The sequence below is a fragment of the Citrus sinensis genome, chromosome 8, assembly GCF_022201045.2.
Source record: "Citrus sinensis cultivar Valencia sweet orange chromosome 8, DVS_A1.0, whole genome shotgun sequence".
Lineage (NCBI taxonomy): Eukaryota > Viridiplantae > Streptophyta > Magnoliopsida > Sapindales > Rutaceae > Citrus > Citrus sinensis.
This window is the reverse complement of record NC_068563.1, coordinates 4,858,283-4,885,064: the sequence shown is the minus strand read 5'-3', so window position 1 is coordinate 4,885,064 and position 26,782 is coordinate 4,858,283. Positions and strand designations below refer to the sequence as shown.

Here is a 26,782-nt window from a genome sequence, read left to right as displayed (position 1 = left end):
TGGGCTAGGTGGTGGCCGGGATCGACTCCCCAATGGGAGCACTTTGGCTTTGCTTCTACAGTCGGTAACTTCTGGCCCAATAGGAACCCGCCACCTATCCCCTTCTTTTTCTCTATAAAGATTGAAGTGGATATGCAAAATTGGTATAATGCTGTGGTTGCGTGGTCTTCCCGGAATGGAACGTCGAATGGACTGTACATTTGATAATATAAGATGAGTTATGTATTTAAAACTTGTGTTAATTGAGACTGAAATACTGAATCGTCTTCTCAACTTGAAATCTTATCAACTAAGCAATTGGTATCTGACTTATTTATTATAGTAAACGAAATAGTCTTGAAATTATTAATTTTGTCGGGTGATTTTACTGAAGGCATAACCTTCACGCAGGGCACACCTACCTTCCACGCCATCACAAAAAATTATTTTGAAGAAATTTAATGACACTTTTACCCCTCCAATTCACAAAAATATACCGAACGTGGAAATGTAAACGACACGGCGGGGTCCATTCGGCGAGAGCATCTTGAAATTTAATCAGAAACTGCCAGTTTGCCATTCAAAACTTTTGCCGTTACAGTCTCGTAGCAAGTTGCTTCCCTTTCTCCTCATCAACTTCCCTTGACCCCTCTCTCTGTAAAATTAAAAATATAATTAACGCTTTTCAAAAAAAAAAATTATATATATAATTAACGACTCAACATCATTTTAAGAAGCTATAGCTCTCCCAATCAAGGCCACAAGCAACAACACATCACAACAAATTTCACTTTCTTCTCCATCTATTTCTCTCTGTCCATGGCCAACTCCAACTCCTCACTCTTCCTCTTCGTCTCTCTCCTCCTCTTTCAAGTTCTTCACTTCTCAAGTAAGTTACAGTCTTTATCATCATCTTTTTGTATAAAATCCAACAGACTCAACAGTCAAATTACGTGTGAATTCGTGTCGGTTTTTAATTTTTGAAAACAGCTAAACTTAGATATGAGAAGCAAAAATTCTTTCGTTTGACACTTAATTTGCTTAATTTTTTGTTTTTTTAATTCTTCTACAGGTTCGCAGTCATTCATCGGAGTGAACTACGGCCAAGTAGCGGATAACCTGCCCCCGCCGGCGGCTACAGCGAAGCTTCTGCAATCGACTTCTATACAGAAATTGAGGCTCTACGGTGCAGATCCGGCCATCATCAAAGCACTAGCAAACACTGGGGTCGGTATTGTAATTGGCGCTTCCAGTGGAGATATTCCGGCTCTCGCTTCTGATCCCAACGCCGCTACTCAGTGGATCAACTCAAACGTGTTGCCTTTTTACCCCGCCAGCAAAATCATTCTCATCACCGTTGGGAATGAGGTCAATTAGAAGTTATTTATTTTATTTTTATTTTTTTTCATTTTTTAATTGTTATTATTACTTTATTTCTTTGGTTAAATTTATAAAGCTTTTTTATCTTTGTAGCACATGATAGCTAAATATGTCAGAGTGGAATAAGTTTAATTGTAGGATATAGTTTTCTATTTATAGCAGGAACAAGAAAGAGAATTTTCATAGAAAAATGTGAGCTGAAGAAGGCTTTTTATTTTATGAAGTAACGTTTTCTAATTGCAAATTTAGAAAAATAAAATAAAATAAAATTTGTACGTTTTCAATTTTTTATTTTTTTGAAAAATTGGGTATGATTTGGACAGGTGATGATATCAAACGACCAAAATCTAATCAGTCAGCTTCTCCCGGCAATGACAAATATGCAAAACGCTCTCAACGCGGCCTCACTGGGTGGGAAAATTAAGGTGTCAACGGTTCATGCGATGTCCGTGTTGGCACAATCCGACCCGCCGTCCTCCGGGTCATTCATCCGCCAAGACACTATGAGAGGGATTTTGCAGTTTCTTAAAGACCACGGCTCCCCTTTTACCATCAACCCGTACCCGTTTTTCGCTTACCAAAGCGACCCGAGACCCGAGACTCTTGCCTTCTGTTTGTTTCAACCCAACGCGGGACGAGTTGACTCCGGGACCGGGATCAAGTACATGAACATGTTCGACGCCCAGGTCAGTGCACCAATAATTTTAAAAATCTTGAATCAAAAAAATAAAATTTTAATTTCTTGTAAATAAAAATTTTATTAGAAGACCTGTTGACCGGAGGCGGAGGGTCAACGGACAAGAGTCGAGAGTTAATCAAAATGTAGAGACAAACTTTCCGCGCAAGTTCATCATCTAACGCGAACTTATCCACGTGTCCACAAGATTTACCTAGGACTTTCTGGAGTCTCTTTAATTTATATTTTAAAATAAATTATGTAACCTTTTTTTACAAATGTTTTAACCTTTTTTGGATAAAATTAATATTATATTATTTACTTATTTATTTTTTAAAATGAGTTTCGGTCTGATATCCACGTGGACTTTTCATGACGGTGGTAAGTGTGAACAAAAGACATTTACTTTGAGTGGGGCTCAGGTCAGGTTAGGTTCATTGTGTATATTTATTCAGTTTCCAATAAAACTTTCGTCAATTTTGCCGGATAATTTAAGTATTTTTCAAAATTAGATATTAATTTTATGTTGAGCAAAAATTTGGTACTAAATTAATCGTAAATAATTAATATATAAAATTAAAAATTATTATTAGTTTTTTTCTGTATACCTTGAACTTTCTAGTTTATTTTACCAACATGGTAAGTCGTACAATAATGTTGTACATAATAAATTATTAGTTTACAGTCAGAAAAAAAAAAGTCTAACAAAAAAAAAAAATTGGAATTTTTTTTTAACGGGGAGTGAGGATGAACGTTGTATGTAGTCATTCTCCTTGAATTGTTGATGTCAATTTTCTTGCCCAAAAGCAATAATAATTTGGCAATGCATATGGATTTGGTAGTTGGTAGAATTAACTTTCTTAAATCTATATTGTGTTTGATAATCTCACTGCTTTTATCTCCACTTGGCTAAAATCAATAGACGATTCTTGTGGTTTTTTTTTTTTTTTTTCACTGCATGAAATTATTGAGGGCATTTGAATGAAGCTGATGTGACTCCATTGTGCTAGCTGACAGGTTGGCCATTGCGATAATTATAATTGTAGATAAAATCTTTCCACGAAACGAATATTATTGGACATGAAAAAATAAACCGTGTAAAAAACGTCATCAAATTTGCTTGTGAACATTGAACTAGGGACCACCTAACGTTGCATTTTATTACTTGTGGGGCCAAACTTGCCAATAATTCGAATGACTTTGCCGCTGTTACAAATTATTGAAACAGTAGTTCATACTGAAATTGATAAGATGCGGCAATGTGAATTGTATTGCGACTTGCTGATTGGCTTGATTGTTTATGCAGGTTGATGCCGTACATTCAGCCTTGAATGCAATGGGGTTCAAGGATGTGGAGATTGTGGTTGCAGAGACAGGGTGGCCTTACCGCGGAGACCCGAATGAGGTTGGACCTAGTGTTGAGAATGCCAAGGCCTATAACGGGAACTTGATTGCTCACCTTAGATCAATGGCTGGAACTCCATTGATGCCTGGAAAATCTGTGGATACATATATTTTTGCTCTCTATGATGAGGACTTGAAGCCTGGCCCTGCCTTTGAACGTTCATTTGGGCTCTTCAAGCCAGACCTTTCAGCAGCATATGATGTTGGTATTTCAAAGAGTAGCCAGGTGAGACACAATCAACCTTGCCACTCTTTAAACCATAATGGAATTTCTTTTTCTTTAGCATGTTTTGTGAGACTTCAGTGATAATAAAATACGCGTGTAAAAAATCTTTGAAAGTTCAAGTTCAGTTCCAAACAGGACTGGATGAAAAAATGGTTCATTTTGAGATCAAATTTCTTCTAAAATAAAGGAAACCACGCATTCATATTAGAGAAATTAGATGTTCTCTTCATTCTCTTCATTGATAAGTTGAGGATTTGAAATGTTCTATCTCAATTGTTGTTCTCTTTTTTGGTTTGATTTCTTTCATATGGTCTATACTATAGATGATGATGTTCTCTTCATTTTCTTTTGTACTTTTTTTTCCTCCTATCTATAGACTCCATCAGCTCCAGTGACTCCATCAACTCCAAAAACTCCAACGACTCCATCACCAAAACCAACAGCAGCTGGTTGGTGTGTGCCCAAGGCCGGCATCTCCGATGCACAACTGCAGGCAAGTCTTGACTATGCCTGCAGCCAAGGCATCGATTGCAGTCCTATCCAGCCAGGAGGTGCCTGTTTCGAACCAAATACAGTAGCATCACATGCTGCTTTTGCCATGAATCTCTACTATCAGACTTCTGCAAAAAATCCATGGAACTGCGACTTCTCAAAAACGGCAACTCTCACATCCCAAAATCCCAGTAAGCTTAATTTCATTATTGTTTCTTTTATTAACTTCAGCTACCTCTTCAGCTTTTGTGAAACTTGTTTGTTCCTAAAAAGTTGGTGGCTGCATCAATTAATATTGGTCCATATGTCTGCAAACTGTGGCTCCTTGAGCAACTTCAGTAGTGCATAAATCAATACTTCTGAGAAGTGGGAACAAAAGTACCCAATATTTCTTTTGTGGGGACAAGTCTCTGTGAAATAATTTAATGGAAATAATAGCTTCACATTAAAGTTGATAATGATATTCTCTTTACAGCATTAGCTTCCCCACAATGCATGATTAGGTGTCTAAAAGCCTACCGGCTTTTGATTTTTGTAATCGCATTCTCTTGATAAGTTGGTGTCCCCACAACCATAGGCAAAAACTGCTTCCTTTATGCTTTAGCTTTGTAGTTATTGTCTTCTTTTACAAATTGGTTTGGAAGAATCAAATTAACGTGTGCCTTACCGATACATATTAGAAATTGTCCATAGTAAAGTAGGCATATAAAAAGAAAGCTTTGACATGCATGTCGATGTACACCACGTGCTGCATTTTAATGCTCTACTGAATCAATGCTTTTGTGATTGTAGGTTACAATGGATGTGTCTATCCTAGTGGGGGTACTTGAAACGGCCAGACGAATTCCCAGTTGATGTTGAATAATGGAATGTTAAGTGAAATAAAAGTGATGAATCTAATGGTTCCTATTTTATATATAGCTTTAATTGTAAAGGTTTCCTCCTTTGATTAAAATGTATCAAGGAAACTCTTTCTTTTCTTCTCTTTTTTCTTATTTATTAAAATTATTTGTAACCCTATATTGAAAACAACATTAGTGGTTGAAATAAACTGTTTGAATATATTCTATGCCGAGTTTTTAATTTGGGTAATTTTAGATACCTTCCTTGAGTCTTGGAGTATTTATACTTAAATAGTGAGTTTGCTTGTATGTTTATATACCTTCCCTCCAGTTAGTATAGTAAAATACCTTTTAGTTGACTCATAAAATGATCAAAATACCTTTTGGAGCCAAAAAAGCTAATTGCCAAGTACCATTTCGTACCCAAAATTTGGCGGTAACTGACTTACAAGTATAGTAAAAAGTCTAAAAAATACCCCTATCAAATTAAAATTTTACATTGCTTAATAATATGAAGAATTGTTCCAAAAAAATAAAAAAGAAGCAAAATTATCAATATTGCCGTTGTCATCAATGGTAACATTAGCAACAACTTTTCTGTTAAATATTGCCATCACCCAGCATGAGCTTCCATCACCATTGCACGTCTATTTTCAAGCAAAGGAAAACACCATCATTACTGCAATTGAGCAAGTTTTTGCTCAACACTCTTGCTAATCCATTCAAATCCCCCCATTGCCATACACTGACAACGCAAATACCAAAAGTCTAAAACACATCAATAAATACATGGATTCCCAAAGTTCAAAAAAAGGTAAAAAGTCATTTACTTTGATGTAAGTATCGGTTTAGTCCTTATACGTTAAAAGTACATTGAAATGTGCCTACTACTAAACTATTGATACCCTTATCGTTACTTTTTTTTCCCCCTCCTTTTGCCTTACTTTTATAATGTTATGCTCTTGCAATAATGTTTCTTTTCTTTTTGGACATTAATAAAAAAAATTAAATTACCAATTCAACCTAATAAAATAATATATATATTAATTTTTGTGGAAGCTCATCTATGCCCAAAAAAAATAATATTGTAAAAAAATTAAATTGCTAACTTTATTTGGACGTTAATAAAAAACTAATATTTTAACTCCTCACCAGAGTGTTTTACAAAAATTAATATGTATTCTTTTTGTTTCTAAACTATTTTTGGGGTTAAATTGGTAATTTAATTTTTTCTTTTTATTGATGTCTAAAAAAAAGAATATTATTAGAAGAGGATAATATTATAAAAGCAAGCCAAAAGGAATAAAAAATAGCAGCAATGGTGTCAATAATTTAACATAAGAGATTTTTTTAAAGTATTTTTAAAAATAAAGGACTAAATTGACACTAACCTTAAAATATAGGGACTAAATAAGTTTTTGCCCGTACATCATGCAAGTAAAACATATAGTAAGAATGTGAGCCAACTTAGAGAAATTGAGTTAATGGTAGGTTGATTAGTTTCTCAAATTGTATATGTACATGTCATATGAGAGTTGAAGTAAAGATATCAGAATTAGATGATAAGATGTATGAACAAACTAAAATGTGCCTACTTCAAGTGGTGGATTCCAAAAAGAGATGACCTTAATTGTGGAGTTGTTTTTAACGGAATATGGCCGGTGTGATATATTCTTATATCATAACTATAATTGATACTAATGCAAAGGAAGTGAAGTGCATTGTAAAGAAGCTACAAAAATCTGGTCATTTTGAAAGTGCAGTGAAGACAATAATTTTCTGTAATGTAGTGTTGTTGGCAGTCGATGTTATGATACCTAAGATGTATATATAACTCTTGTCCAAGGAAAAAAAAATGCATATATATCTTCAAATACTACAGCAGTTCGTAATCGTTACTTCAATGTACATACTTTGTTGAATTTAATGATATTACACAACTTATATTACACATGATACTAAAACTAAACAACTCCAAAAGCAAACTAACTAACCTATATAACATAATTCATAGCTAATCTAATCACTAAACAATGTAAATACCATAGCTGTCCCGATACTTAACTTTTACTCGGTCAAAGATTACGCTCCAAAAATTTACAAGAACCCTTTTTTATTTTTCATACTCCAATATACTTTAAAAGTCCCCCATTATCAAAATTTGCCATTTTCATGGCTTGGCATCATAAGCCAAAAGAACTTGACTTTGTCTTGGAAAAAAGTGTGGCTAATTTTTTAATGTTTCAATGAATAAATTCTATTGTCTTATGCAACTACAATAAAGGTGTTTTTGAGTCACGACTTCATGTGGATTCCATAAGCATCTATGAGAAGTTAATGGTTGCATTTAGCTAGTCGTTTCAGAACTCAGCATTCCAATATGAGGCCAAAATTATTTTGTGAAAAAAAAAATGAAAATATTTATGGGTTGGCCACTTGAGCTTGTCAAATTTAAGAACATTATTATCTCTTTGTTTTTTTTTTCTCCCTAGTATGGTCGATAATATGATAATGTTTCAAGTCAATTTTCTTGTAAGTAATTTTGAAGAGGGGATTGCAATTATTATTATTATTATTATTATTATTATTATTATTATTATTATTATCATTATTATTATCATTATTTTGAAAGGAGATTATTGCAATTAAGTTTTGAATTATTAGGCATAAATGATTTCTAGATGAATAATAATATAATAAGAAACACTTATACATTTTTTTGTACAAATTGATGTGGCTTGATTGAATTTGTTGAATTAAATATTTCTTGATCCACATAATTTATTTTTCTTATTTTGTATATTTATTCGACTAATGAGTTAATGCCAAATTTATATAAAAATTTGTAACTGTATCATCACTCTTTCTATATTATATGAGATTAGGTCATCAACCACTCATTAATCTTATTCTATTTTTTTCCCCCCCATTCTTCCCTCTTTGTCGAGCAAATAATTGTTTAGTGGTCAATGACATAATTGAAGGCGTTGAGAGATTTGATCCATTGAATTTGGCTTTCTTGACTCAAACTCATAATTATCTTATCCCACGGTAATCAATAATAACTAATTAAAGACAACCAAAACGAGTAAGGTACGTAAAGTCAAGAGCACCTAATTTCTTCATATGATTGTTTCCTCCTTTTGTTTCTTTTTCACTTTGAAAATTCAGTTCAATGTTTTGTTCTAGCTCTCTCACTGTTAATGCGAAAGCTATACCAACTATTATCATTTTAAATTTTGAATTATTTTTTTAATCTCCCTAGACTACTTCATAAATCAGAACATCCCAAAGAGGCCATTAATCAAAGTGAACCACAAACAATGACTAAGCCCATCCCAAAAAGTGATGGCTCATGACACTTCGACAAGTGCCAATGTGCAATGTTAATGGTGGAAGCATGAATGTTGGACTAATACAAAGTTTTTAACGCAAATTTTGTTTCTCGGAGAATTTCATATTTCATGCCATCAATGTGTCTATGGCCCCAATTGCATGTGTACGTAATTTTACCAACTATAACACACAAATTACACAATCCTTAAAATGAATAAATTATGGAGAAGAGTTTTACTTTGTTTTTCAATGGTACATTTTGGTTTTTCACACATTTATAGTATGTTCAATTTTCTATGCAAATTAGTATAATACTAATTTGTAATTAAACCCATTTGTTTGAATTCCTCGTACACGCACAATTCACATATATACAACATTCACAACTTAAGCTAAGCTAAATGAATAACAAGTAACAGCCTATAACAAATTTTGGTGAGTTAGTAAATTGGTAAAATCCTTTATTCCTAGCAACTATTAATCATTTGAATAATTAAAATCATCAGCTGCACACCTACAATAATTAATCATTTGAATTTATTTTCGACTCATAGAAGGGGAGGTATATGAGAATACAAGCAAACTTGCCGTATAAGTATAAATACCTCTAACACCTCAAGCGTCAGTGGAATTATCTAAAAAATTAGAGTCGGACTATTAGCACCCCTCCAAAATTCTATTGAATCCCCTTTTTTTTAATTAAATTCCATTTAATACAAAAATACCATTTTTCCTAAATGAACACTCTTTTCATTTATGAATTTTTCAATTTCTAATAATTTTCTCCCTCTTTCAACCTTAATATCTATATTCCTCTATTCAAACTTTCTTTATTATTGAATTTCTAAAAAAAAAAATCTAAAAAAAAAAAGTAAAAAAAATATTATACTTAAAAAATAATAATTTTTTCGTGGGTTTAATACAATTTTATCCTACCTAATTAATTGATATATAAGAATCCCTCTGCCTGACTTTTGCCTATGTCCCGCTGCACATCTTTTTGAAATCGACCACTTGGAATGAAATTTGCTTTTGGTTTGTCTTATTATTGACTTGACATATGAAGTGTGGGTTTTGAGCTGCACCGTATACAATAAATTGCTTGTTTATAATCACCATATCATCGTCATACACAATAAAGATGTCAATGAACGGTGCAGCTGATGCACTATAGGAGCATTTACTTGTGGAAGATATTTCTCTTATTATATATATTGTCATGAGGTTTTTCCAAGTGATGTAATTGCTGCGTGTGATGCAATTATGTTCAAATGACTCGGTTTCCCATTCATATATATTTTTTTTTATTACATGAGACTATTGCTTAAATTACAGTTCAAATTACAACTCATATTACATGAGAGTATAATTGATATGTACAATCATATATTTATACTGAGCCCTATTGATATGAATGCTGATATGACACCGCTCAGATTTTTAACCCTCTCAAATATTCGAGGGATGTCAAACTCCTATCCTGAGAGAAAGACTGTCTTCACTCGAGCTCAAGCGCTCCAAGGAAGAATATTTAAATTAAACTCCTACAATGCGACTGCGGAGGCTCGAACCCCTTCCCTCACATTTGTGTTTCCCATTCATACTTGAGTGGTTTGTTTTATGTGTAAACACCCTTCTCAAATGGGTTAGTTGATAAAGATTTCCACAAAATAGTCTCTACGACTTTTGGCCTGCTTACTTTACTATATGGAGTTGATACCTTAGAATATATTAGTAATCAAACAATGCATGAGTTATTTGGTATAATTAGAAGTGTGAGTTTGAACGCGTCTAAGATCTCATTTCTCCGTCTATTAAAGATAAGAATTAGAGATAGATTAGGAGCATGTTTTTTTAAATAATGTTTAGTTAGACTAATGTTCACTTAATTATGAGGATCTAGAAGCAATAACTCATTGTTGGACTAACGTTCACTTAATTATAAGGATCAATAACTCATTGTCGTCTAGCGTCTTTTCTTCTCCTAGCAGTTTTTTTTTTCTCAAATAAAAAAAGACTAAATCTATTAAATTATTAGTTATTTAATTTACCCGTTAACAAGTTGACCTTCTTTAATTATTTTTCTTTGGTTTAGGGACTGACATCAAGCGTTGTTCCAAATTCCATTTTTGCTTCTTTTGGGCCTATGAGGGATTGTGTCCATGTAAACGCGTCCGGTCCGGTAATTTCTGATTTGCTCAATTGCTCCTCTCGGAAGACGTCGACAGTCAACCCCTTTTGTCGCTTTTTGCCTTCTTTCTCCTTCTCTTCCAACAAGTCTGCATCACTCAACGTTTCCAATCAATCCTATTCAGTTAAATAGTTTTGCTTTGCCTTCTCTCAAAAAAAGGATTTATTTATTTATTTGTTTTTATGATGACTTTGCTAAATACTAAATAGGTTGTAACTATGGTATTTCAAGAATATTATATATCACGACTTTAATGATAATAAATAAAATAGAGTAACGTTAAATGTTTTAAATTGTAATTACAGAAATTTATTTCCAGTGTTGTGGTTTGCAACATTTTTATTCATCAAGTGAATGAAAAAATTGATAAGAATCACCGGCTATGTTGCAACAGTGGTGCGGCGCCACATTTACTTTTAGTCATTAAATTCAACTAATGCAATTATACAACTGTGGATTTAATGAGTGGTTGCAACTGTGGTACCATACCACAGTTGCAACATAGTTTTGCCCGATATATCATATTATTTGTGATGAAATTTAGAATATTATTTCAGAATTTATAATGATAAAATAATTTTAACTAGTAAAAAAATGACTATTAATTATTTTGAATAAAAATAATTTAAATAGAATTAACGATACTATGCATGATGTGTGATTATGAAATTTTTCATAAATTTTAAGTAAATTAATTATATTATCTCTAAGTGAATTATTATATTCCATGAGAAATTTTTTTAAAAATGTGTCCCACACTCCCACTCATAATAAACATAAGGATTAAGATTCTCTCATGATTTGATCTTTATCTTAACAAATTCTGTTAATATAAATGATAGTTAATAAATTAAAAAAATAATTAAATTCTAATCATGTATTAAAATACATATGGGTAAAAAATCAGGAGTGCTCACGTCGTCATGATCATCGGCTACGAAATAAAGAGATCATTTGTCAAAGGCAAAGCAGCCACAAAATGGAAGCGGTATGACACGTAAGCAAAAGTGGGACCGGCGGCAACAGTCAAAATTAAGTCCCCGTCACTCTTACCCTACATTTACCTTCTCTCTCCTTCTCACTCTTTGGATCTTTCTCAGAAATTAAATTTAAGAAAAAGAAAAATCAAGTTTGCAAGTTGTAACATCACCACCATCAACTTCCATTCACGTTACCTTAACACACTTTGTCAGCTCTCTCTCTCTCTCTCTCTCTCTCTCCAAATCATCGAATCAAGATTATCAACGACTTTAATTTTAATAACTTCTCACATTTCTATCTCACTTGATACTTTCGAGCTTAAAGTTGAAGCAAACATGTGATGTAGAAATTTAAATTTTATCTACTCTTTTTTTTTTTTTCCTTGTAAGTTCGATTGATTGATAAAACATGTCGTCGTCGGTCTCGGAGCTGAAAGAGAGACACGCGGCGGCCATTGAGACGGTTAACAGTCTCAGAGAACGGCTCAAGCAGAAGCGACAGCAGTTGCTCGACGTAGACGGTGCCGTTTTCGTGTTCATGTTGTTGTTTTTTTTTTTTGTTTTTTTTTTTTGTGGTTTTTAGATCTGAGATTGATTTTAATTTATAATTTGTTACTTTTTGGCAGTTGCTGGGTACTCGAGGTCGCAGGGTCGGGCTCCGGTCAGCTTTGGTCCGACCGATCTAGTTTGTTGTAGGACCTTGCAAGGCCACGCTGGCAAGGTCTCTTTTCTTCCCCCTTCAAAAAAGAAAATCACATGTGTATTTTTATTTATTTAGATTTTATTTTGACTAATTTAAATAAAATTTATAAGAATTGAAGAAATTGTAGGTGATCATCAGTAGATGTATTTTGTAACTAATGGAGTAGAGATACGAAATTCTCAGAGTAAAGAGTAAAAATGTGGTGAGGATTTAGAACTTAAATATTAAAAATAGAAGGAATATTTGTAGCTTGACATGATAAGAGATGCAATAATGGCTTTTGATTGTGTTTGTTGAGTTTTCAATTTTGGCTATTGGGTTGAACAGAATGGAACAACTGAGGGTACTTTGATGGCAAGGAGTAGGTGAAAAGAAGGAAATACTGCAATTGTTATGATTACTTTTCAGGGTGAATGCTTTATCAGCTTCCTTGCATGTTGATATTAAGATGTGTCAATTGTGATCAGCTTTAACAGATCTTATAGTTTAATGATAGTTGAGAGATGAAAAAAAAAGGGTTCTTCTGTTCTGGTGTGTATGATTCTTTAGGAATGGAAGTGAATTCAGCTTTGTATTGCTGAAACCTTTGTTTTACTAACCTTTCCACTTACAAATTTGTGAGAAAAGAAGTGTAGCTTTAGAGATAATGACGATAGTTAAGTGAATGGGGCTCTATAGCCTCTTTAAGCAGAATATATTATGGACTTTATTGGTGGGAGGTCGAGACAAATTATGTTAACCAATGAGCAATTTGAGGCTGTAGCTGACAAAGTTACTAAATATCCGGATAGTTTTCAATTACTTGTATTTTTCTTCTATATGGCGGGGTGAAGTAAAATTTTCGTTTTTTGAATCTCAGGTATATTCATTGGACTGGACTTCTGAAAGGAATCGAATTGTCAGTGCATCTCAAGATGGAAGGTTAATAGTGTGGAATGCTCTTACAAGCCAGAAAACTCATGCTATAAAACTGCCTTGTGCTTGGGTAATGACTTGTGCCTTCTCTCCAACTGGTCAATCTGTTGCCTGTGGTGGTCTTGATAGTGTTTGCTCCATTTTCAACCTGAATTCTCCTACTGACAAGGACGGGAATTTACCAGTATCAAGAATGCTTAGTGGGCACAAGGGTTATGTGTCCTGCTGTCAGTATGTTCCCGATGAGGACACTCACCTAATTACCAGTTCGGGTGACCAAACCTGTGTTTTGTGGGATATTACTACGGGCCTTAGAACTTCTGTTTTTGGAGGAGAATTTCAGTCTGGGCACACTGCTGATGTGTTAAGGTATGTTTGATGATTCCCAAGTTGCCATCAGGTTTAATCTTGTTCGCACCCTGTTCATGAAGCAAACAATTTTTTTTTCCCCCAATTATTCCTTCGTCTAGTACTATCAAATATCTTTGAGTCTAGCAATTAAATGCACCTTTTATCTTTATTTTTTTGAATAATCCAAGAAATTTCCATTTATCCAATTGACATTTCAAATAATGGCACCAGTTAATTCTGACAGTCTTGATCATGTAGAGCGCAGAAAATTTCAATTATGTTGTTTATGTGCTCAATATCTTAATTTAATAGGACTTTCTATTAATTTAGCATTATCATTAGTGTACTGCTAACTTATTAAGCTAACTGCTATAGTCAGGTTCTTGATGGAGCTTGTGTCAATGGACTGGAGATTTATGACCATTCACCTCTTAGTTGTTTTGAAGATTTGTTTGATTACTTAGTATAACCTTATTACTTTCTTCTTCTTTTTTTTTTTTTTTTTTTCACTTATGGTTTTTTTGAGACCCTTGAATTTTGACAGCAACCTTTGTGACATAGATGGCTCATGATTTTTAATGGCTAATGATTTTCAAGTTTGTAAGCCTTTAATCTAGTGGAGTTATTCATTGAGGGTTCTATAAGTCACGGATACTTACCATGTTGTCCATTGGTTATTCTTTTCAGTGTCTCAATTAGTGGTTCAAACTCAAGGATGTTTGTGTCTGGTTCCTGTGATTCTACTGCCCGATTGTGGGATACTCGTGTTGCAAGTCGAGCAGTGCGCACATTTCATGGGCATGAGGGAGATGTTAACACTGTGAAGTTCTTTCCAGATGGCAATAGGTTTGGAACTGGCTCAGACGATGGAACTTGCAGATTATTTGATATCAGGACTGGGCACCAACTCCAAGTGTATTATCAGCAGCATGGTGAGAATGAGATCCCACATGTGACGTCCATTGCATTCTCCATATCGGGAAGGCTTCTTTTTGCCGGATACTCAAATGGTGATTGTTATGTGTGGGACACATTATTAGCAAAGGTATATGCTTTAGTTGGTTCGGTACTGTCAGAATATATGCTTTAGTTGAACCTTATTTTTTTTTGGTACCGTTTGATATGTAAAAGATGTATTATTTTCAGTTTCTATTTGGTAGAATTTAAGCTGGTGTATTTTGCACTCATTGCCTTAGTCTGAATTGCATGTCTGTAACTGGGAGTTGAACTCAAGCTGTTTGTCATAGATGCTTAAGAAGCACTTATAAACTGAAATTATACAGAGGTCACTTATTCCTCCGTATTGAGTGAGGCCACCGTGTGTTGCAACTTGCAAGAAATACATCAAATTAAGTTTTAGGCCTAGTAAATATAGCCTTTTCCATTGAAGCAAGAGGATGTTTATAAATGAATGATTCAATCACATGAGCTGGTTTTCTAATTTTTCTTGATCTTATGAGCCCAGAATTTCAATCTTTTTTGGCTCCTTCTTTGTTAATGTGGCTATCTATGCGTACTTTTGCTGGAAAAATTTCAGGTAGGCCATCATAGTGGACGCATTGGCTCTTATCACTTGGCCTTTTCCTTTGCAGGTTGTATTGAACTTGGGATCTCTCCAGAACTCACATGAGGGCCGGATCACCTGTTTGGGTTTGTCAGCCGATGGAAGTGCCTTATGTACAGGAAGTTGGGACACAAACCTAAAGGTCAGTCTGCATTACTATATTTTTGTGTTAATGCCATGTCATTGTCTGAAGAATCTTGTTTAGCCTACTCTATGTCACCAACAAGAAAATTGATATTACTATTTTATTTTGAAACAATTTAAGAATGTTTTTTCTTGATTTGATTTCTACTTCTCACACGAAAACTAATACATTTCTTGTAAGATAGAATTTTGTTAGTTTTTCTTTCAAGAAAACAGACTTTTAACAGAAGATTGCAGCCTCATGACAGTTACCAATATGTCATTTGAATCATATCATACATGTCCACTTTTAGAAACTAAAGATATTAGCTGGGAAACAGAAAAAGCAAATAGAAATCTTAACCAGTGTAAAATGTTTCTGTGATTCAAAAATATGATGAGTTGCTGTTAATTCCTGGGATTATGGAGATCTACTCCTGGGCCCCGATCACGATTATTCTCTTCTTTGGAGGGCTGGGAATTATTTGGAAAATTCTTTCTGCATATTCTAGAAAGTTTACCAAAGCTGTTTAAATGTTGAAAGGTGTGGTTTGACAGAGTTTCTTTGGGATAAATATCTTTTAGCATGAAATACTAATCAGTATTTTTTACTGCTGCTTCCACATAATGATTCAGTAGACCTTTCTTTGTGTTTCTTAACCAAGCATCATTTACTCTTAGTAGCACTAAGAAAGAACTGTCAATTTGCTAACCTTGTGAACTATTTATTTATCAAGTTAGTCAATCTTGTTTTCTCTTGACATTCCTTAGCCTAATACATGTAATGTGTCAAGTAAGTTTTTTTTAAATACTTGTGTATAGGATATTTTGATCCAGGAATTAATTACGGTTATGAAATTGAAAGTATGCCAATATATTTCTGTTGATGCTCAATTTGATTCTCTACAAAATAATGCTGGTGTCATCCAGTCAAAACTGGCAAGGTTATCACATAATTTTATTTTTAATAATTGTATCATTATGATATCCTCTTAAGTCTATAAATAGTTTTCCAATTTCTGTTTACTCCTGGTCATCAACCCCCTGTTTCTCAGCACATTTTGTCTCTGTGAGAATCAGCTGCCAACTTTGTTAAATTTGATTTTTGTTACTTCTCTCAGATTTGGGCTTTTGGAGGGTACAGGAGGGTGCTCTGAGTCCTTGGGGAGTGAAAGGCTTGTGAATCTTCTCTTAAATCTCAGGTTCTGGCTTACGTCATTTTGCTGCTTCTTGCTTCCTTGATAGATTCCTTTGTATTTTTAACTAGTTAATGTGGTTTGAGAAATTGTAATCATTTGCTGTGGCTTCTTGTAATCTCCATGTGAAACACTGACCGTTTGACTAGGTGAAAAAAAAAAAAAGAAAAAAAAATTGTTCGAGAATCTGAACTAGTAGAAGCAGCAATTCAGTTGTTTCCACTTTCTCAGTTTTTCTCTCTCTCTCTCTCTCTCTCTCTCTCTCTCTTAGAGCTACATTCATTCCAGTGGAAAAGCATTATTTTTTATTTATTTATTGTGCCTTAACCAGCTAGTTCCAATTAGTGGTGATAATTCGTGCAATTGTGTCGTATCAAATTTAAGCAAACACTTATACGGCTCACTTGTTAATTTTGTTCAGAAATTGAAATACGGACACAATTTGTTTAACATAATTAATGCCAAAAAAATTAAAAATCAATTTAAAAAAATAACAAAATGTCAAAATTATCATTAAAAAAATTAATGAATAAGCTAACATAATCTAAATATGACATGAATAAATTTATAACATAATATGAAATATGATGTAATAATTAATATAGTCTTATATATGTATATATAAATTATTTTTCAATAATATTACTACATATTAATTGATATTCGTGTTATAACTGTATAATCGTATTGAGGTGGTTTAATACAGATATGACATGATTATTCATCAAATTCATTTATTAATTGTGTTAATACTTATCAAGGGTAAAATCTCATTTAGTCCATATATTTTGAGGTTAGTACTCGTTTAATTCCTATATTTTTAAAAATATTTTAAAGCATTCCCGACGTTAAATTATTAGCACATTTCCTCTTACTTTTTGTTGCTTTTGACTTAATTTTTACAATATTACCCTCTTACAATAATTTTTTTTTGGACATTTGTAAAAAGAAAAAAATTAATTATCAATTTAATCTCAAAAAATAAAATAGAAACAAAATTAATATATGTTACTTTTTTGGAATGCACTGCTAAGGAGTTAATATATTTTTTTTTATAATGTTAAAAAAAAGGTAATTTAATTATTTTTACAATAAATTTTTTTTGGACACATGTAAACTTTCCCAAAAATTAATATGTTATTTTTATTTTTATTTTATTTTTGGGGTTAAATAGATAATTTAATTTTTTTATTAATTTCATAAAAAGAAACATTATTGTAAAAACAAGTTAAAAAAAATAAAAAGTAACAGAAATGATGCCAATAATTTAAGGATAAAGATATTTTGAGGTATTTTTAAAAATACAGAAACTAAATAGTCACTGATATTAAAATATAGAGATAAAACAAACTTTTACCTACTAATCAACATTAACATTAATATGAAAAAATCATACTGTATCCGTTTCGTCGCATAATCATGTCATAGTCCATTGTCACCTATCATTCCAACAAACTAATTATTTTAGTTTCCAGCATTTTGCCACAGCATGCGCTTAGTTCCCATTCTTATATGGCTACACTGGATGCCAAATATGTCAAGAGAATGCCTCTCAATTATTTCATATGCTCCTCATTATGCTTGGATGCATCTGTTTGATGTTCTAGTAATTAATCAGAGAATCACACCATCGAGAAATCAGCATGCATGACGAAGATTAGTAACGTTAAGTAAACACGTTTTAATTTCCAATAAAAATCGACATTGTTGCACGAGAATAATACATTCCAAAATTCAATCTGCTTAGTAATAACGACACTGTAAACAAGGTCACAACTTAAAATACATATATGCGTATATGGGGGGCGTAAGTAAATTAAGCAGGCTTGATGGCACCTATACTTAATCCCGCTTTAAAAGGCTTTCAAAATTAGGGCAAAAAAAAAAAAGTTCCTTCCTAATAGAATTTGGCTAGAGCATTATACAAAGAATATTATTATCATTCGACGGACCCAAATAATTCCCAAAGCACCAATAACCCTCAATCCAGGAATCCAAAAGTTTTTTCTACAAGCTCGTCTTTACTGCAGCCATCTGCCTAATCTCGTTCAAAAAAAACTAAAAAAGGCCAGAGTACAGGTAAAAGGAAAAATGATGATTGCTTTCAGTTTCAGCCGCTAGCTACAATCTCGTGAATCATGTCGCTGACATTATCATCCTCGGATCTAACGGCCAGTTTCATTGCAACCTCCTTTGGACCATCAATTCCAAACTGCAAACGCACTAGGACCTTGACGTTGCCAATGAAAACACCAGACAGTAGACATGTATGTGACCTTGAATTGTTTGCAACAACTTCCGTGCCCTAGAGAAGACCAACAGGGTGAAGAAAAAGGAGAATGACATCAGACTAAAGTAGATAAATATCAATGAAATATTCCCCGACTAGGATGAAATTGTTAGTAATCTAGAAAAAGAAAACTTTTGAGGATTGTGCTTCTGACAAACCATGACAAAACAAACTTCTAAGATCCTCATTTTGAGAAAGAATATTTTTCTTAGACAGATTTGCAACAGTAATAAATTTGAATAACTTTCCCATGATTGGCAAATAATTATGCAAGTAATAACAGGAATGACTAAATTTACCTCACAAGGCTGCATGCCAAGAAGGCTGATGACAGCACTAACAGCTTCAGCCAGACTTTCCCTTGGGCCAAGGCCATATTCATCTACACGCTCAAAGTCTGGGCCTATGCTTTCCCATGCATTCCTGAAATTGGAGACCCCTACTTTCATCACGTAATCAGCTGCAACAACCTCAAGGTCCTCTAACTGATATTCATCTTCAACACCATCATCCTCTACGTCACCAGTTGTTGGATCAACCTAGTAAAAACGGTCAAATGTCTGATAAGTGAAACCACCAACAATACTTTTTAGCTTGGTGTTTAAATGATTCGATTGACTACAGTTAAGCAGCAGTTACAGAAGTAAAAACAGTAATCATGGTGCAATACTACGATCCAGCACAGCGATAATGGAAACCTTCTTGACTACAAACCAAGCAAGAACTTTCACCTCTTTAACAATGAATCTCAACATGTTAGAAAATTTTCCAACAGCTGGGACTCCTTCTGGTTTTTCAAATGCCACAAAGGTCTGTCCGGGTGAATCATAAGGAAGAGATCTCAGAGGTTTTGACGCTAGTTCAGCAAATTCCTCAGCTTCAGAAGCATCCACAATAACAGTGACCTGATGGTAGACATAGAAATATATTTTAGAGGCTGCAAAAACTAAAGACTGGAGAAGATGAACTACCACTTCAAAAAATTGGTGCTTACATTTTCCAGTAGTTGCTCTGGTATTGTGTTAGTACAGTTATACTGGAACACAACATGCTTGTCAAAAATATGTTTGACAACATTAACAGCATACTCTGTTTCTGCTTCAGTCAGCTCTACAGGTGCTGCGGACTGATATACAGGGGAAGAAAAAACCAAAAAAAAAAAAAAATTAGTAATCCCGAACAAAAGCAAACAACATAAGCAGAAATATAATCCATGAAAGAAACAGGGAAATCCCATCACAGAACCTTGAAAAGCTTTCCGAAGTCAGAAAACTCTGGAATTGAAGAAAGCAGCTTCTCATATGCATCAACAGTAGATGGGGGGCCACTTGGAGGAGCACCAAGACCAGCTGGCATTTTACCTGGAGCTTTCTTCTCAGCAAGTGGCTGAGTCTTAACTTCCTTGGGCACTGAATTAATATCAAAAGGTTGTTCTGCAGGCTCCTATATCCACATCAAACATATAAGATGATGACTTAATTAATAGCACAACTGCATAATAGAACCAGAGAAACACACATAGTTTTTCAAACTTGTCTCTATGTTGGCAAGTGGGATATCCAGTGATCCAAAGAGAAAATCTTTCACATCTTTATCAGTTTCAATGACTTCACCATCACTGCCAACTGTATTCAGATACAAAGTTGCCCTGTCACGAACCTGCAAATAAGGCAGGAGATACATACTTAAAAGCAATCAATTGGACAGGAAAAACTTTTATATAGGATCCTCAGAAAAAAAACTCAATTACCCAAAAAAAAGAGCTAACACACTAACAATGGAAAACTTAGATTTATACATCAGAAGAAGATTTATGAAAAACAAACTTGCCTCGTCATCACCATCGTACAGGCATCGTCTCAACAGAACAAAAACACGAGGCTGCAGCACAAAGAGTAGGGGAATTTTGACTTACGTCAGTATTTGATTAGCTAACTAGAAATCATAGTTGCTAGAGAAAAGGGACAAAAGGGGAGGGGAAACCGCTAATAATACCTTCAATGCATCAACCATAGCACCAAACTTTGCCAATGTGCTCACAGCAGCAGCCCGGACAGTTGCATTCTCAAGATGCACACGATTATAAATGTAACGGATATACTTGCTAGGGTCTGAAGTTTTTGGGCCTTCGGTCCCTAGAAAATGGAGAATCTGGGAATATGTAAATGAAGAATAGTTAAACAGAAGTTAGGTAAGGGAGGAAAAAGGAAAATTACAAGAGATCAATAAAAATATGCATCATATTGATGGAGGAAAAGGCCACCTGAGTGGAAAGGTAAGTAAATTCACAATCTTCAATGAACTCGCATAGGTGAAGCAACCCATTTTCTTTTGCATCAGGGATATCTCTGATGAGGATCACTATTGAATCTACGATAGCCTTTTTGTATTCAAATCCACCTTCTTCTCTCAAAATGTTGCTCAAAAAGTTCATCCTAACATAATAAAGCGCTAACCAGGTTTAGCTAGCTATGTTGCAGAAGATCTATAGAACTCGTGAAACAACACAAAAAGAGATGATGTCCCAGAAAAGTTATGCATCTGGTCAAAACTAAAGCTTTGCCAAATGAACAAGGCATCAACATCTGACTTACAGGGATCTGTACTTCAAAGGAAACTTCAAGCATAATGATCTTATGGCTTCAACCACAACAATCTTGAACTCATCAGCAATATCTGACATGAAATTTGTTATTTGCTTCATCAGACGGTCCACACTTGACTCATTTCCAGTTTTCAGAAGTGTAGTGATAGCAAGTGTGGCAATGCTTCTGTTCTGATCGGATATTAAACTCTCCATATCAATGTTGCAGTTAGTGACGGCCATTGGATGAGTCATTGCCACCTGTAGAAAGTTTAACCTTGTAGTCAGCATAGATTGAAAATTATTTCCTTTCCAACGAAAATAGGAGCTATAAAAATTGAGTATTCCAAATGAAAATGATTTAAGTTTCTATCCAATGTAATTTAATTGACGGTTAAATTTATAATCAGCTCCATACACATTTCCCAAGTAAATTCTGTTACCCCGAACAAACTGACAAATTCACTAACAATTAACAAATTAATATTAGCACAGTGAAAAATCAAGCAACCTTGTTCAGAGTGCGGACAGCAGCAAATCTTAACACTGGCTTAGAAGAACTTAAAAAGAGCTGGAGAACAGTAATTGCTGGAGTCAATTCCCGGTTTGTGACACCATTGAGCTCAGTGATTGCCCTAGCAGCCTCAAAGATCACCATCTCCGCCTTATGGCGCAGACAGCTCTCAAGAAAATCATAAAAAGGGCGGTCCCCAGTTTGAGTGGTTGCAGCCTCGCGAATGACCTGTGATCAAGTCACAATGAAAACTACAATAATATATACCCTATGACAAATAATATATTGCAGCAGCAGTCATATACCTGAGTAGTGTAACGTATCAAGAGACATTGAGCTAGAGGTGAACGAACAGTACCCCTTGTCAAACTGGTGACCAACTTGCTGACAGCTAGGCGATCATTTTGCCGTATCTGCAGATGTTACATGCATTAACTCAATTCAGTTTTGCTAGTGAACTCTACAAATCAATTCAGTGGTAGTCGTGTAAAAACAGGATTTCACGTTCGAGCCCCAAACAACAATGATTTATACTTCTGCGGCATTGCCACAGCAGGGGGTCAGTTCAGAATTAGTAATGTTTCTAATCTTTCAGCCATATCCAATCTTTAAGCCATTTGGAGAAACACTCAAACCTAAGTAAAATTGCCATGCATTGACTTAATAAGCAAATTACTAATCCATCAAACGTTTGCATGGATATTTACTAAGAAGCTATTTACTTCAAATAGATTATTTTCTATGTATGATTTTCCGATAGGAAGTATAAAGGCTTCCAAAGGAAACTAAGAATTAGTAAATAAAAAAAGATTTACAATTTTTTTTTTCTGTTAAAGGGGAAGAGGAAGGGGAGGTGTTGAACGCAGGCACAGTCTACAAGGTGAAAGCAATTGGTTAAAAAGTATACACTGAAATTTGTGCAGGCAAATCGATCAAATAACATCATTGATGGGGTTCCAACATGATAACCAACTTCAAATTCTAAAAGGGAGGGTTTGAAAAGAACTAAAACGAGAAATTCAACATACCTGATGGAGCAAAGCCAATGCATGAAACTGAACCAAGGCTGCCCTTGATTGCACAGCTTCCTGAACCTCATTACTCCACCTTTTCACAATTTCCGGGGTTGTCTGTCAAAATGTCAACAGTCATATTAGTATCTGCACCCCCTCCCCCCCACAACCAAAAAAAAAACCTAAGTTATGTTAGACATACAAATCAAACCATTGTTACTAGATATAATCAATAAGTACCTGGAGTAAGTGGATCCCACTGACTAAAGCTGCACTAGCTACCACGGGATTCTTGTCAACAATTGCTTGTTTCAAGTACCGCTCAATCTGGGTCAGAAGTGTTCCATCCGTTATCCGACAAAGCACACGAATAGCATTAGCCCGATACATATCGGTCTTGCTAGTCATGTCCTTCATAAGGGAGCTTGTCACAATAATAACCTTTATTGAAACAAGACCATTGATCAATCAGAATGTATACTTTCAAAAATAACAAAACCACATATAAAAATTATAGCAAAAGGAAATTCAATTAGGGCATCAAACCTCATCAGCAGATGGAGAAAGTTCCTTTATCATCAAATACACCATTCTCCTTAAGCCTATATCTCTTGATTGAAAAAGCTTTGTCACAGCAAAGAAAACTTCTGTGGCTTCAATCTATATATTGCGAGGAAAAAAGGACAACAAACATAAGATGATCAGCTTAGTATAACATTTGATCTACGGATCCAACATAAAAGCAAATCATCCAACAAGGATTATCATAGCATAATATTTTAGAAGAAACAACGCGGATCTACATTTTCAACTATGTAACTAACGTTCAAATAATTAAACAAAAATAATTTGAATTACCTTCGTGAATGTTTCTCCTTGGTTAAGTAAATAGAGTAGCTTTGTGATCACCTGGAAACAAAAACCAAATAACAAAACTCAATAAACAACAGTTTCTATTACATTAATAAACACAAATGAAAATACAAAACAAAACAGCATTAATAAGAAAACCTGGGAGCATCTCCTGGGATCAAGCTGAGGGTCATTGAAAACTCTAGCTTCTTGCAAAACAGCACCCTTTTCAATTCCCAAGAATGGCGAGTACTCTGCTGGTTGAAAACAATAATTACAAGCTATAAGAATTATGCAATTTCTACAAGGCAATACAGATTAAATTTAATTATGGAAAAAAAAAAACACTTGTGATAAAGCAATGGAAAGGCTCCCAGATCCAAATCACAGAACAGTCCACGTCAGATCAACTCAAATTAAACGTAATTCCGAACAATTAACAATCCGCATTGCAATTGGGAGCAAAAGAAACTGAGAACTAATCAGATCAACTAAAAGGAAACCGAAACTAGGAAAAGGACGCCGTAGAGTATCAGCACTGGATCCATAAGTCATACTACTACACAGATCTATAACCTATTTGCTTATGTAACAAATAACCTCAGATTTGTTGATTAAATATTTTAAAAAAGGAGTTAATTAGGGAAAAAAATGAATCGGAGAATAGAAATGAAATTGAGAAATGTACCTTCGTCGTCACGATCGTCATCTTTCTTCACGAGAGGCTGAGCCATCGTTAAATCAAATAACTAGAGTTTAGGTATTCGAGATCTGCGATTAATTATGTGGATACACTCTCCCGCTTTGCGTATTAAAACGACGTAGCTTTGGAATTTTGACGAAGGGGCTCGCGCTGGCTCTCCGTTTGAGTCCGTCGTAAGTGCATTTAACGCACCAAAGTTTGAAGGGGTAGAGATTAGAAGAAGGTGGGGCGATGATCGACTGTGAGAGCGGACGAGTGTGTAGTGTGCGCGGTTGAGTTGTTTTAGCTAATGAGAGGGCGCCACGTTAGGAGTTAATCTTGTGTTTGAAGGGAGCTAAATTACGTACTTTGCCCCGGTCTCGAGGGATGAGTTTGTTCAAGGAATTGATCGAAAGAAAGTAGAATAATAGAGGTAATTTTTTAAATTAATAAGATTTATTGTTTTTAGGGCATGTTTGGCCCTCTTCATTGCATGGTAAACTCCTTATAGTATTAAGAAAAATTATCATTTGTATATCTTTAATTTGTTCTATTATCGAATATGTTACAACACTTTGAAAATGTATCACTCGTCTAACTTAAATTGACAAAATTTATATGACAACCACTAATCTATTAGCTGTCATGTAAGTTAACAAAATTATAATAAAATGACGATTTTATCCTTGAAACTCAAATTAAGGTAAAAAGACATAATTGCTCCAAAAATGAAGTTATCAACAATCTTAGTGTTATTACTTAAGATTATCTAGGATAAATATTTTATCCCTAAATTTCTTAAAAGATTGACTATTGCATATGGCATTAAAGACCTTTCATATTGCGTAACTTAATTAAAATTTCCTACAAAGTTGACATATTACTTTTTTTTTAATTAGCGATTAAGGGAGCTAGATTTGTAGTAATGGATATAACAGATCAGGCAGTAGCATTAATAAGGGAAGTGCAGTCTGCCTTTTACAAGTCAAGATACCTTTTATGCTAGAAATAATAAAAAGTATTATATCAAGAGCATGATATCTACAGTACAATTGATTTTATTTTTTGGAGATGCAAGTGCAATATTTCAAAACTATAGTATCTACGTTCGTTTTCATAGTGAGAATGTAAAAACAATCACAGACCAAGGAAGAGAGAAAGATTTGGTGGAGAAAAACTGATCACAGAGTAGCAGAATCGGTCGGCGAGCTGCGAGGTACATCAGTGAATGCGATTGCAGGTTGCGTCGGTGATTGCGGGCTGCCCCTACATCTACCATGCCATTTATAAGTGATCGTGAATGCTATCGGCTGTTGCTTTGCTTTTGTGTTGTGTGTGTGTGCGCGTGAAAAGAAAAAGAGACGGAGAGATTTATTGTGTGTGTATGTTGTGCATGTTTGTTTTTTTGTTTTTTTTAGTTCTGGTCAAATGATGTTGTTTCACATAAGTGAAATGACATCATCATCCAATAAAATGACATCATCATCCAATAAAATGACATGTCATATTTTAAATGTTATCATAGGACGATATGTTGTTTTTTAAAACTTTGTCAGAGGATGACATGTCATTTTTTATCAGACCATTTTCTATCTTAAAAGACTATGTTACCTTTATAACATCAACATTTACAAACAGTAGCTAATGGATTAGTGGTTGACAGATTACTTTTGTCAACTTACGGTGGACGACTGATATTCTCTCAAAGTGTTGTAGTATGTTTGTGAATGAACCAATACCTAGTATTAAAATATTATAATATCATGTTTGGTAATTACTTCTTATTGTAATACAATGTGATCATACCATCTTTTAGAGTGTGTTTACTTCTCTGATTATAACTGGAATCATTGACAACATTTACTTTGCAAAACAGAGGCGGAAAACAGAATTAGAATCGTGGAGTCCACCTAAATTTAAGAATAAGTTTTGGAATATTGATTTCCAAAGGGTTGAGAACCAATCTCCTATTCCTAGGACTTTCGGTTTTAATCTTTTCACATTTTAAAATATCTAAAAAGCCCCTCTTTAACTGAAAAATATAATTAGCAAAAAAGAAAAAAGAAAAGCAGCAGCAGCAAATCCTTAACTCCTCGCATCGAGCTCCAACAGAAGAACAACATTGGAGTCAAATCTCATCATTGCTGCCAAAATCAAATGTCATTGTTGTCATTGGTTTATCGACTATGGAGTAGTAGCTAGTTGCCGATTACTTCTCTATTTGGGCCATTTTTAACGTTATCGATTTTAATGGCCATGGTTATGATCTAATGATGACGACAATGTCGACAACGACAATCTGGTGTTTGTCATTGTTGTTGATAATGATGACAACGACTTTGATTATTATTATTATTTAAATGGATTATTATTTGTTTTGTAATGGAATTATTATTATTATTATTAATTCATTTCAAAAGCACCATCAACAACAACTGCTGTAAACAAAATTGTTGTTGTTGTTATTGTTATTGTCATTAATGATAAAA

General features: G+C 34.2%; 3 protein-coding genes across 4 annotated transcripts; 2 read left to right on the top strand and 1 right to left on the bottom strand.

Annotated features, from left to right (window-relative positions):
* The first annotated feature begins 564 nt into the window (after positions 1–564).
* On the top strand, positions 565–5,226 carry LOC102607769 (glucan endo-1,3-beta-glucosidase 7). The gene is made up of 6 exons (XM_006487089.4): positions 565–868; positions 1,052–1,347; positions 1,683–2,045; positions 3,342–3,665; positions 4,042–4,348; positions 4,950–5,226. Exons 1-6 carry the CDS (start codon positions 799–801, stop codon positions 4,985–4,987), a joined length of 1,398 nt encoding a protein of 465 aa, XP_006487152.2. The 5' UTR covers positions 565–798; the 3' UTR covers positions 4,988–5,226.
* Positions 5,227–11,639: 6,413 nt separating this feature from the next.
* Positions 11,640–16,603, top strand: LOC102608071 (guanine nucleotide-binding protein subunit beta-2). Its single transcript, XM_006487090.4, has 6 exons — positions 11,640–12,027; positions 12,133–12,227; positions 13,069–13,493; positions 14,163–14,520; positions 15,068–15,181; positions 16,284–16,603. Exons 1-6 carry the CDS (start codon positions 11,916–11,918, stop codon positions 16,317–16,319), a joined length of 1,140 nt encoding a protein of 379 aa, XP_006487153.2. The 5' UTR covers positions 11,640–11,915; the 3' UTR covers positions 16,320–16,603.
* A 1,416-nt stretch (positions 16,604–18,019) lies between these two features.
* LOC102608367 (coatomer subunit gamma-2) lies at positions 18,020–24,555 on the bottom strand. Of its 2 annotated transcripts, none has more exons than XM_006487091.4 (18): positions 24,300–24,555; positions 23,771–23,868; positions 23,618–23,668; positions 23,306–23,419; positions 23,000–23,200; positions 22,775–22,876; positions 22,052–22,159; positions 21,744–21,974; positions 21,243–21,493; positions 20,912–21,083; positions 20,644–20,799; positions 20,479–20,529; positions 20,167–20,307; positions 19,894–20,091; positions 19,643–19,774; positions 19,380–19,553; positions 18,948–19,187; positions 18,020–18,663 (listed from the first exon to the last, which is right to left on the bottom strand). In XM_006487091.4, exons 1-18 carry the CDS (start codon positions 24,343–24,345, stop codon positions 18,469–18,471), a joined length of 2,661 nt encoding a protein of 886 aa, XP_006487154.2. In that variant the 5' UTR covers positions 24,346–24,555; the 3' UTR covers positions 18,020–18,468. The 2 variants fall into 2 exon arrangements, with proteins under 2 accessions (XP_006487154.2, XP_006487155.2); XM_006487092.4 differs by having other exon boundaries at positions 23,771–23,865.
* Positions 24,556–26,782: the final 2,227 nt, after the last annotated feature.

Excerpts from the sequence above, each read along its gene's own strand:
- LOC102607769 (XM_006487089.4), top strand. The coding sequence starts at position 799 with ATGGCCAACTCCAACTCCTCACTCTTCCTCTTCGTCTCTCTCCTCCTC. Across the intron at positions 869-1,051 it reads TCAAGTTCTTCACTTCTCAA|GTTCGCAGTCATTCATCGGA; the intron begins GTAAGTTACAGT and ends ATTCTTCTACAG. Across the intron at positions 1,348-1,682 it reads TCATCACCGTTGGGAATGAG|GTGATGATATCAAACGACCA; the intron begins GTCAATTAGAAG and ends TGATTTGGACAG.
- LOC102608071 (XM_006487090.4), top strand. The coding sequence starts at position 11,916 with ATGTCGTCGTCGGTCTCGGAGCTGAAAGAGAGACACGCGGCGGCCATT. Across the intron at positions 12,228-13,068 it reads TGCAAGGCCACGCTGGCAAG|GTATATTCATTGGACTGGAC; the intron begins GTCTCTTTTCTT and ends TTTGAATCTCAG. Across the intron at positions 13,494-14,162 it reads CACACTGCTGATGTGTTAAG|TGTCTCAATTAGTGGTTCAA; the intron begins GTATGTTTGATG and ends TATTCTTTTCAG.
- LOC102608367 (XM_006487091.4), bottom strand. The coding sequence starts at position 24,345 with ATGGCTCAGCCTCTCGTGAAGAAAGATGACGATCGTGACGACGAAG. Across the intron at positions 20,092-20,166 it reads AGACAAGTTTGAAAAACTAT|GAGCCTGCAGAACAACCTTT; the intron begins GTGTGTTTCTCT and ends ATGTGGATATAG. Across the intron at positions 19,775-19,893 it reads ACTTCGGAAAGCTTTTCAAG|TCCGCAGCACCTGTAGAGCT; the intron begins GTTCTGTGATGG and ends CCTGTATATCAG.